The sequence below is a fragment of the Dryobates pubescens genome, chromosome Z (genome assembly GCF_014839835.1).
Source record: "Dryobates pubescens isolate bDryPub1 chromosome Z, bDryPub1.pri, whole genome shotgun sequence".
Classification (NCBI taxonomy): domain Eukaryota; kingdom Metazoa; phylum Chordata; class Aves; order Piciformes; family Picidae; genus Dryobates; species Dryobates pubescens.
In genome coordinates, this window is record NC_071657.1 from 113459888 (window position 1) to 113471998 (window position 12111).

Here is a 12111-nt window from a genome sequence, read left to right on the forward strand (position 1 = left end):
TCTGCCTTCAGCTGCTCTGACTAGAGCAAACTGACACCAAAATGTAGGTATTGCAAAGCACAACCTTTGAACTTTTCCTAGCAGGGGACTCACTGGGCTGCTGGACCCTGAGCTGAGCCTGCCAGTTTGAGCGAGACTGCTTATCCTAGCTGTGTTCAGGCTGACAAGATTAACAGCAACTCCTGAGTTACCCACAGCTCAAACATGCCCTTTCCTACAATTCCAGCCTAGTTTTACACTTCATCTATTTAGATAGAGGTGGTAGCAATGCAAAGACACATCCAGTCTAAGATTTCTAAGCACCATTACTCTTTACATAGCACAAACTCCAAAGTTCTAGGAAAAATACTGAGCCCTACTCACATTGTTCTCAGTTCCCATGAAGTACCTTGGGCTCTTAAGTGGGTGACAGCTCTTGATTCCTCCATGTTGCAGACAAGCATAGGACATGCATGTACATGAGCAGACTTTTTACTCTTCTACATTAGCTTTCTTTAAAACATTGTTGAAACCTTTTCTTCTTTATCCTCCAACCATATCTGTTGCTTAAACACTTCAGTGTCCCCATCTGCTCCTCCCAGAATTCAAATCCAGAAACTGGTTTGTACTAGGGAAGAATTAATAACTTAATATCCAATTATCCTAGAAGTATTTGACCAGAGTGGATGATCACCAAACTTTGACTCTTAGACTACATTGCCCTTCCTTGCAGGCTTAGTCCAAGTTTCACATAGAATGACAGAGGGGAAAAAGAGCCCAGCCTTACAGTCAAAATGGGGTTTGAATCCTGATACAGAAAAGTGCAGAGGGTTCATAACCATACACACAAAGAACACTTTGTACAGAGATTTGGTTATATTCTTCATTGTTGAAACAGTTCTGTAATGTTTTGGTCTCCCTAAGCTGGCAAAGAGATGAAAACATTGTTCCATCCTGTAGTTTTTTGTTTTAAATTTATGAGAAAGATTAACAACCAGCAAATTGAACAAGAAGCTATTTCTAAATAGTGTCCCAAAAGAAAAAGAGAGTTGCAGACAGAGACATAATAAGATGTTGAGCACTGTAACTGAAATGGTACAGAAAAAACTTAAAAGGGATCAGAAAACAAGTTAAACTGCACTCCTGTGCCTCAGAGTTCTTCAGGGCATCCAGAAAACAGGAAAGCTGGAGAGAGACTTTTCATAGGACTCTCTAGCAATAGGACAAGGGAGAATGGTTTGCAACTGAAAGAGAATAGGTTTAGACTGGATCTTAGGAAGAAGTTCTTCAGTATGACGGTGGTGGGACTCTGCAATAGGTTGCCCAGGGAGGTTGTGGATCCGTCCTCCCTGGGGGTGTTCAAGGCCAGGTTGGATGAGGCCTTGAGCAGCTGAGTCTATTTGAGAGACTAGGCCATTCTATGATTCTATGACCCAGTCCTTGGATATGCCAACACAAAAGCCCCCTTGTAGGGAAGGTTTGTAGTAAGACAGCACAGCATCAGCATCACCTATTATTAAGTTGGGAGCTGAAAAAAAAATACTGCCTATGTATTTTGTGTGACCACAGAAACATCACTGAAAACCTGCAAGGGAAATGCTACCAGAGTTTATGAAATCTTCAATGACATTTATTACACACAACTAACCAAAAGAGCTAAACTATTAACCTGTCGCCTATGCAGCTTCTCATCTCCAATTTACCTCTTCACCCTTCTCCTGCTCCCTAACATCACACTGAACTTCTTCAGGCTCTAAGTAGTTAATATGACAGTGGGTAGCCTCTTCCTACTTCACCTGGCCTCATGTGGATTCCTTGACATTAGACCTAAAGCCTCTGATCAAATCATTGATTTTGTGAGGCATTTTCCAGTATTTTTCCATCTGAAAAGCTGAAGGAGCTCTTAGCACACCCATCTAATTCTCTCCTGCTCTAAGACTCTTCAGTCTTCTCTGTCCCACACCATTATATTTCCTGAATAATAATCAAAATACTGCAATTAACTGGACAGACCTGTGAGCCTGGAAGCAAAGAGAAAGTCTGGGGCATCCTAATGTGAAGAGCACTGCTGCTCTTAATACTGAAGCATTACTAGATTAATTATATTTAATTGGTTAGCTCATGATCTTCCATCTGAAATGAAAATTAAAAAAGCATTTTATACACCAGAAAATTGTTTGGAAAATTAACATCAGTTAGAATGGGGATGGGATATTCTGAAAGTAACTTGCAGCATAATGAAATGGTAAGTAGGAAATAGTCAGGGATAATCATACTGACTTGGGATATGTCACAAGATAAAGTCCTCATTTAGTTGGCTAATTTCATGGTGTTTTGAAAAACACATTACTCAATTAATGGGCTGATTGGGAAAATACTTTGTGACTATTCATGAATGTATACAAAATACTCTGAATTTTCTGTCTTTTTACCAGAAAAAAAGGAACTATGGATTCTTAATGTGTAATAAGGATCTGATACTGAGACATTAAGTGAAACAGAAGATGAAATTAAAAGCAGACTGCCCCTCAGAGCCAGTGCACTTCATCCCAAGTGACTTGGCTGCCACAGTGATACAGCCGGCAACTATCTAGGGTGACACAAGGCAGCCATTCTGAGGGAATAAAGAGGACTTTCATCTCCGGGTCGCTCCAGCTAGAATAATGCAATGGTGGCCCATGACAAATCAGCAGATGGTCCAAGTCCAGTTGTAGAAGAACCACCCCAAAATACTCCACAACAAGTTCACAATTTACTCTACCCAGGAGCCTTTGCATTCTTGATGTGTTTTTTTTTCCCAAGTCATGGCTGAGAAACATCAACAGTACAGAATGGAACGCTTGGTTTTCAGCTACAGGATCCCCCTACATGTTGTATGGATAACTAGAAGACTTTGACCTAAAGTCACCTTGTCCTAATTTCTAATTCACTTTTATGCAGATGAGATGACAGGATTGGGGCCTAGGTACCTAAGATGGCTAAAGCTTTTATATGTTAAAATTGCAAGATTTGCTCATCTGGGTAACAATAATTAGGTTTGCTTGCACGATCAGGTTTATTCTGCACATAGAAAAGAATGCATCTCTGTAATTCACAAGTAGCAAAATGAGAAATGTTAATGAAAAAGGGGATGTGCTAACTCTCAGAAAACATTACTTGAAACTACAGTGCCCAGACTGAAATGTCATTTAAAATCATGAGTGTCCCTTTATGTGAAAAAAATCCAACAAAGAGAAGATCTAGAAAGGAGAAAGAAAGCAGCTGATGAAGCATCACTTTTTCATAAATTATATCCCAAAATATTTCACAAAATTGAGTAACGGAAGAAAACAGAAAAGACCTTTTCATTTTGGTAGCACATTCCTTTGGCAAATGCAGGATAAAGCCCATCATGTGAGTTGAGCAGTAAATGAACGCCTTATGCTTTATAAAAATTCTCCTATTGTCCCAGGAAGGATGAGAGTCAAACAACAGTTTCAGCAGACTCGTTCTAGCAGTGCTCCAAGTCTGGTAAATAAAGTTAGCAGACAGGAATCTGCAGACTGCTTGGGGAGAAAAAGAAAATTAAAATATATCTACTCTTTTTATACACAAAATGTAGGTACACTGCTACTGCCTATCAGATCTAGCCGTGCTGTGCTATACCAGAGTTTAATACGACTTAGAAAATTTAGCAAAGAGCATATGACATCCATCTACCTCTGCTGCTTCAGCACCCTCCCAAAAATATATAATGCAGGATTTTAAATAGTACGTTAGCCCAGTTTCCTTTCACAAAGTCTTACAGCAAAGTTTAGGAAAATTCCAAAAGTAGCATATTGATTGCCTCTGGGATTTTCCACTTAGCAATTTAATAGAAAATTACACCCTTACCCAATCTGTGAGGTTTCCATCACCTCCCTCATGAATTTAATTTTCCAGACTCTAATAAATTTCACTATTAGGCATATTTTCTGATAATGCTTTGCCATTAAGCCTATTTTCCAATTCAGAACCAGGTACACTCTGCGTGGCATTTGGACAGCACCTTGCACAAGAGAATTCAGCTCCAACTGTGCCTGTGCACAGAGTTACAATACAAAATCACTGTTGTTAACACTCAATTTACTTTCCCCTTACTAATTTTATGTCATTATTCCAAGCGATCGGGTCAGTCAATATTACTGGAGCAAATGGGATTCTCCTGCAGAGACCAAGGGAAGATCTGCATTTGCATCTGTTGGAGTAGGCGTATGCGAGTATCACATACTCTTTTCCTTGTCACAACACAGCCTGACTACACGTACAACACAAGATGATGATCTGGAGCTGTGTTTTCAGTTATCGGCAGTCATAACTGTAAAAGCCTGGGTCCTTCCTCTACAGGCAACAGGCAAAAGCACTCTTTACTGTAAAAACAAAAATGTTACACTGGAAAGAATTCAGTGAACTGGAAGTATGGCTGAAGGTGTGAAGTGGTGAAGCGATCAAGGCACCTGTTGCAGCTGTGGGCCATCCCGGTGGCTCCGGTGACCTCCGACTATCGGAAGGTTGCCAGACACACTCCTCAGGAGGACTGGGACACTCTTGCTACGGTGATTCACGTTTAACTAACACATGAGAAGCCTGGCATCCCTTGGCATTGCCAGTTCGGCACGCTCCTCCGGGCTTTGGTCCACGATGCACGTGGGGATGTTGTTGATATAATTTCTGGAAGAGAGGTACTGAGGAGCATTAGCGTCAGCGATACCCAGTTTCTGGGGTTTTCCTAGTTACCAGACCCCACGGCCCCACCATCGCCAAGTTCAACCTCATCCCCACCGGACCATGGCGTGGGAACGTCTCCGGTCCCACTAAACACTACGAGTTCCCCCACTCTGCTCCTCAGGGAACGCATCGCCGCCAAACGGAGCGGCCCCGGGCGCCCGGCGGTGGTGGCGCAAGGCCGCACCGAGAGGCCGTCGCTTCCTCACGGCCGGGCACCCCCCTGCACGGCGGGGAGTCGCGGGGCCGCAGCGCCGTGCCGGGGGTGGGAAGCAGAACGTGTGGCGGCGGGAGCGGCGGGCACGGCAGGGGGAGCACGCCGGTGCCCGTGATGGGGGTGTGTGAGCAGGGGGGGCGGGGGCGGTGGAAGGGGGGACACAAAATGGCGCTGCCCTCTCAGCCCCTCTTCCTTCAGCCCCCCTCTTCGCCGCGCCCGCGGCGGGGCCCGGCGAACGCTGGCCGCTTTCCCCGGCGTGTCGTGTGGCGACGGGCCGGCCTCAGGGTGGCGGCTTACGGCCGGGGCTGGCGGAACCGCCGCGGGGCGCGCCAGGCTGCGCGCCGCCTTCCCCCAGCAGGTGGCACCGGGGTCCCGGAGCCGGCGGCGAGCCATTGCGGGCCGCCCTTCGCCGCCGGGCCGCGGCCGCACAGCCGGCGGGGGGGAAGGCGGCGGCGGCGGCGGCGCTGCCCGGCATCGCCCCCGCGGGGCTTCCCCCGCCGCACCCCGCTTTCCCTCAAAGTTTGGGGCGAGAGGTACGGGGAGAGCGGGGGTGAAGACCGGAGCCAACTTGTCCCGGATCCCTTTATTCACCGCCGGAGCCGCCGTCTCCCAACCCCCGCGTGTTTTGCTGATTAAAGAGACGGACCTTGGTCCTGCCACCACCGCTACCACCGCCGGGTGGCTGCCCAGCCGCCCCGCTCCTTCCTGCCCGCACCATGGAGTTCACCCAGAGGAAGAGAAGCAGGAAATCCCAAAGCTTTAAACTGATCAACGAAGGTAAGGCGGCGGCGACCGGGGGCGGCGGGGGCGGCCCGGGCTTTGTTCCCTCGCCGGGGGCAGCCCGGACTTTTGCACCGGGGGGAGCGGGGCGTTACGAAACGCCTGTGCTCCCGCTCCCCTGTATCGCCTCTCCCTCCCTGTATCTGTTATTTAACTCCGCAATCCTGTGGTTAAACTCCCCAAAACCATTGCATGTCTCTTATTTTTTTTTATTATTATTATTTCTTTTAACTACCCCTTTTTTCTTTTTCTTTTTTCTTTCCTTCCCCCCCCCCATTATTTTTTGTATATGTGGTTTTTGCTGTGGCAAAAACAATCCCCCCTCCAAATCCACCCCAGAAAGGTGGACTTTTTTTTTTTTTCCCCAGGCAGATCTTGCACAAAATAAAGTTGGATCATGTTTTGTGGTAAATTCTGCTTAGGGGGGAGAAAAGGTAAAATCGGGAAGCGAGCAAAAAATAATGACACTTGAGCAGCAACGGACCTTCTTAGTATTCAACTCCTGTGGATTTATTGTGTTTTGGGTGGGTTTTTTCCTCCCCTTGGCTGCGTATTTCAAAGAAAAGCCGAACAGAGGTTGCTTTATTAAAAATCCACGCAGCTAATTAATTGTACGTGGGTAGGGGAGAGCCGCTGGCGTGTAACTTGTTCGCTCGGGGTTTGTTTGCTTTGGGAAAAGAGGATATTTTAAAAGAGATCACGGAGGAAAGTATTTGAATTCATGTCGAGGAAGCAGCATAGCTCTGTGTTTCAGTCTTGTTGGTGGTGTGTTTTTTTTTCTTAATAATAAATAATAAAAAGATCCAGGCATTGGTAGGCATTTTAACAGGTGGACTTCCCAGCCCTAGGGATTTATTTTGGTTGAGGCTTTATCCCTTCTCCAGCAGATGAAGTAGTTGGATTTTGTTGTTTGGTTTGGTTTTTTCCCTGATGGATTTGACTTGAGATCTTTTTTCCTTTTGTGTTTCTAAGTATTGGACAGACATTTCTCCATGAAATGCTGTGTGTGTCCTGCATGCCAAGTTCAAGGCAGGTGACTGCTTGGATGTAATGTCACACTTGGGGAAAGGGGACACACACATATGAGTGTCAGTCTAAGGAATGATATCTTCACAGACACTCAGCAAAATCATAATCAATGGGAAGAATTATAAAGATGGAAATAAACTTATTTTGTAGAAATCGTAAGTAACTGCTGTATCGTCGTGAGGGGATCTGAAGCATCACACATACGCCCTGTTAAAAACTGGAGAGGCAGTGACCCATCAGACTTGTCTGAAGTGTACTGGGGACCTGTATGTGTTAGTGAACCTGTCGAGGGTTTCAGTTCTACAGAGAATAGGTTTGTGTTTGGGGATTTTGATACTGAACATGCTCAAGACTTGGAGGCAGAGTTAGTGCAGGACTGGGCTGAAGCCTGTGAGGGGGCCATTGAAAGTGAAACAGGTGGAAAAGCAAAACTGAAATTGAAGATATGGTTTTATTTCTGTTGTAATGGAGCTGTAAAAAGAATATGTACACTATTATAAATACATTACCATTTTGTCATTTCTCAGTTGCCACTCATTACAGGTTTAAATATGCCTCAGTGTATAAGACAATCTATTTAACCTTGTTTTAATAGGCAAATTCAGTTACAATGGTTCAGTATTAACAATTCTTGCTTTACCCGGGATCTCTTTTTGCAAGTGGAAAGTCAAATAGAAAACTACACTAAAACACATCCTAGAGAGAAAATGATGTCTTTGTACTTGGGAGGCTGGAGATCAAAATCACATTTTGCATGTGAGTCTGCACTCACATACTCTTTTTCTATCACAGTTGATTAGAAAGATAATTGCATATAAATAGTTGTCTCTTGTAATTGGCCTTTGCCTCTTGCAGGAGTCATTCCGTAATGTCACAGTTTAGTGTTTACTGTTGTGAAATTGATATGGATTTCACAGCGCCTGGACTGTGACATCTGAGGCAGAAGAAGGAAACCAGAGAGAAAAGGGTATGCTGTGTCAATTGTTGGTAACACACCATCTGTTGATAATGTGTGTCCATACAGTGCTTATTCTGCACACACACCCCACCCCACCAAGCTTCAGAGCACCTTACCAAGATGATCAATAATGGCCTGATCAAGAGAAAATCCACTTCTGCACTGAAACACAACCACCTCTAGGATGAAGTGTAGTGACTTGAAGGCAGCAGCTGTAGATCAGAAGAGAATTGTGACCAGATGGATGTATGGAGGGAAGTGCTAGAAAAGAAACCATGTGTAATCTATGGATCTAAGGACTATGAGTCTGTAAGTCATTTAATTCCTAGTTTCCACACACTCACTCCCAGAAGATCTTGGATGCCCTTGAGAGGATGAAAACACAGAGTGTGGTGGGATGTCCGTGCCTGGCCACCAGGTGCCCACCAAGCTGTTCCATCCCTCCACCTCAACAGGAGAGCTACTGACCATGGAAGGCTGTCAGCGTAAATCCCATAGTTTTGGCCTATGAAAGGAGCTTTTACTTCCCCAATGTCATATCTCAAACTTCACCTTTACCCGTTTCACTTGCTGGGCGTGCCCAGTAGGCAGAGGAACCCTCTGTATAGCACCTCATCACTGACCTCTCCAACTCCCTGTTGTGTTTTCATTCCCCTCATTTTCTTTCCAGGCCTTTTTCTTCTGCGTTGCTGTGTTAGGCTCAATTCTAGTTTACTTACTGGGTTGTTCCTCCTCTTGTGCCCTCGAGACAGTTGTGCTGTACAAATAAGCAGCACATAACAAAAAAGTTTGGCTTCCAGGAGACCTTTCTGATCCTGTAGCTGTTTTGTCAGAGGTGCAGGTGTGCCGCTTGCAGGAGGAGGAGCCGCTTATGCCGCCTTCTGTTTCAGTTGTGCCTTTTAAGCGAATCCCCCAAAGTGCTCTTCTAGGAGTTAATCTCTGCCTCACTTTCTGTGAGGTGGATAACCATAAAAACCGGTTTATGGAGGGAGTATCTGAGGGCGTTGGGAACTGGGAGGGTGTTAGAGGACTTAGGTGAGGAGGTGGCTGTTTCAAGATACTGAGTGTATTGTTTGGTCTTAAGCGATTTGCCGAAGGACAAAGCGTGTGCCAATAGCAAAGTCAGAAATAGCATCCAGGAAAGCTGCCTTTACACACCTTTCTGTTTTTTTCTTTGGGCTTACTATTCCCTCTGTACACATGTATATAAAGCTCTGGTTTTACTGAACACCTGCCTGGGATTACAGCAGAGACTTTCACAGCAAAACCTTCTTTCTGAAATAAAAATTTAGTGGTGATTTATTTATTTGTTTGCTTTAAATCCTGTAACATCTCTGCATATGAAATGCCAATGTTGATTCTAAGGGTCATCACAGACATTAGTTTCTAGGGGTAAATATCCTGAGGTGTGCCTGATCCTCCAGACACCAATATGAGTCAGTATAGCTGAATGGTGCATCCCTAATGTACATTGCTAATTTTCTTGCTGAGGTGAAGTTTAAAAGTTTCCCTTGGTCTCTGGGAAAGTAAAGATTTTGTTATATATCTGCTTTCCATCTGTAAAACAAGAAGCCAGATAATTGGCATCTGTTGGGATAATTTGCTGTGAAAATGAACACAGTCATTTAGGGCAGGCATTCCCTAAAAATCTGTGAAATATTTGAGCTGAGTCTCTCCAGTGTGAGCATAGTTGTTGTTTTTTGTTTGGTTGGGTTCTTTTTAGGAGGTGCTGATACAGAGCACATTTTCTGTGGTTGGTTTGAAGTACGCAGAATAAACTGCGGATATATTGATAAATTATGTAGTAAAACTGTAGCAATGTGTTCAGCCTTCATTTTTTCCAGATCACTTGAGTTCTAATTTTTTTTATCGTTTTTCATTCCAGATTACCATCATGAGATATATAAGATCTCTGACTACAGCAATGATGTTAATGGGGAGACCAAAGAAACACAACCAGTTTTTTTAGGTATGTGCTTGTGTTGATTAATTTCCAAGCAACATAGCGTGGCCATTTGCAATTAGGGAGGGGAAAAAACCATCTCTGTGCAAGCGCAGGAAGCGCCTGCCATTGTTTAATATGACGTTCTTTTCAAGACCCTTTTATTCTAAGAATTGCCAATATATCCTTTATTAACACTGCTAAAAGTTGTAATTTCAGACATAAATGTTTATTAGTGTCTACACACAGTGCTAATTATCACTCACTCAGAGAGCCAGATGCTGACTCTGCAGTTTTGCAGCTCTGTGCTCACCCCATTTACATTGCATATTCTCTGGCATGCTTCACTGGCAATAGTTTGTGTAATTGGGGTATTACATCTTTGACATCTGGATAACAGAAATTCAATTTCCAGGAAGCTGCTATTTGTTTGGTTTTGCTTCTGCCTTGGGTGGGATAGAGGATTAATGTGCTGTCTTAATGTAATGTCCTTTCACCTCTGGAGCTTGCCTGCTAATCCTGCCATGGCAAAACTAAATTAAATCAACAGTTAAAAATGTGTAAGGAAAACAGAGAAGTAATATAGAGTTTGCAGCATGATATATACTACAGCATGATAGGACTGGTTATCAGCAAGCCTTTATCTTTCCTGACTGTGCTTTTTGTCCAGTGTAACTCCTCTGTTGCAGCGTGCTTCTTCCTTTCCTTCTTCCAGCCCCCTCCTGTCACATCCAGGACCTCACCTGGGCAAAGCACCTCTTGGCAAAAATTTGGCAGGCAAAACTCAGAGAAGTAAGATTTTTAAGCTACCATGGTGACTGTTGCTTGTTTATAGGGTGATGTAAGGTTTCTCTAATCTGTATATTTTGCCTTCTGGAGCCAGCAAGAAGCATTGATCTCAAGTGTGTGAATCAGTACCTCAAGACAATCTGCATGCAAAATGCCTTTGTCTCCTTAATTCATGGTGCCACATCCTCTTGTAGAGGTCAGCAGAAAATGGGAGAGACAGGAGGGTGTGTTGGGCACTGTGGAATTTTCTAATGGTTGAAATATTTACATGGGGGTGAGGGCTGTGTCATATTGCCTTCTCAGCTCCTGGCAATTAGGATTTTGAGCAAATATTTCTTCCTACATCCATTTCTGGGGAGAAGTGAAGGTGGCTGCTGTATTTTTTTTTAATTTTGTGTCTGTAAGCACTTTTGGTGAAGTCTGATAAACCATATGGAGTGAATTCCACCAAAGGCTTACTTTGAATATGTTCTCTTCCAGCCCTAAGTCATGATAAAGCTTTGGCAGGAATTAAGCACTTGCTTAAGCCTGGATGCTTCTAAGTATGTCTAGGAGTCTGTGCTTTGACAGCTTTGCCATGAGTCAGACCAGTTGATTCTGATTTAGGTTTGGCTGTGGTGTTTTCAGGTTTGTTTTAGGGTGTTTGGTTTGGGTTTTTGAGTATGCCCAGCTTGTCATAACTGAACGTGCCCTGGCAGTTGAGTGCCTAAAGTTCACCTGTTTGAAGAGACAGTCAGAATTTAACCTATAAGAATGTGAGTCCTATCAAGTATTTTCCTTGTCAGGTACTGAAGCACAGAGATTCAGTACTTCATCCTGCACCCACCTTCCATTGCCATGAAAAAAAAAAAAAGGTGCTGTTTCCTGACAGTGTCCTGAGTGTCCAGCTTTCAGATTTCCTCAGTGTGCTGGTTTTCACAAGGCTGAATTACATATGGTCATGCAAGATTTGTAGACTGGTTGGTTTGGGTTTTTACCTCCTTGGGGGTTGGGTTCTGTTCAATAACTTACTCAAAACTCACACAACCTGCTCCACTTTATTTTCCATAGGTTACTTTGGTGTCCACTTTTACCCAGATCCCTAGTGACAAAGGCACAGATCTGAGATGCAGGGAAAGCAGTGTCAGGGACTGAACTGAGATGAGGGTCACTCAAAGTCGGAGCTCCCAACTTTCAGCAGAAATCTGGGATGAGTTGTGTTTGATGTTCCAGCTTTCCTTAAAACAAAATTCACATTGCGTGGAGTAATTTTTCATCATGCTTCAGGGATGATGGGATCACAACACTTCCACCAGCTTGGTGTCTTGTCCACTGAGCTTCAGGGTATAATTGTTGCTTAACTTCATGTCATTATTTTATGCCAAAATTCATCACAGAAGGATTTTCACTCCACCATGCTGGTTTGGAATCAAGTTTGTTCTCCAGTTTAGATTGTTCTCCAATTTAACTGATCCATGTTATCGGCTGTTGAAACCTCAGTGTGGTGCAGCCTTTAGTATGTGAATAGGTGCTACACTGAAATTCTTGCCAGTCTGTAAACGAGTGAGACTGTATCAAGAATGGGATGTGGCTATGTTTTGGTTGGACAGTCAAGGGAAATAAACTGAAGAGATGCACTGTTGAGAAGAGGGGAGCTTCTAGGGTAAATGTGTAAATTGGTAGAATCCACTTTGT

General features: G+C 44.0%; 1 protein-coding gene across 1 annotated transcript in view; it reads left to right on the forward strand.

Moving 5' to 3' along the window:
- The first annotated feature begins 5396 nt into the window (after window positions 1–5396).
- Window positions 5397–12111, forward strand: part of BEND7 (BEN domain containing 7) — a 52886-nt gene continuing 46171 nt past the window's right edge. Inside the window, exons 1-2 of the mRNA XM_054178235.1 lie at window positions 5397–5716; window positions 9592–9675. Of these exons, the coding sequence (XP_054034210.1) occupies window positions 5656–5716; window positions 9592–9675 (145 nt within the window). The 5' untranslated portion in view covers window positions 5397–5655. The remainder of the gene's footprint in view (window positions 5717–9591; window positions 9676–12111) is intronic.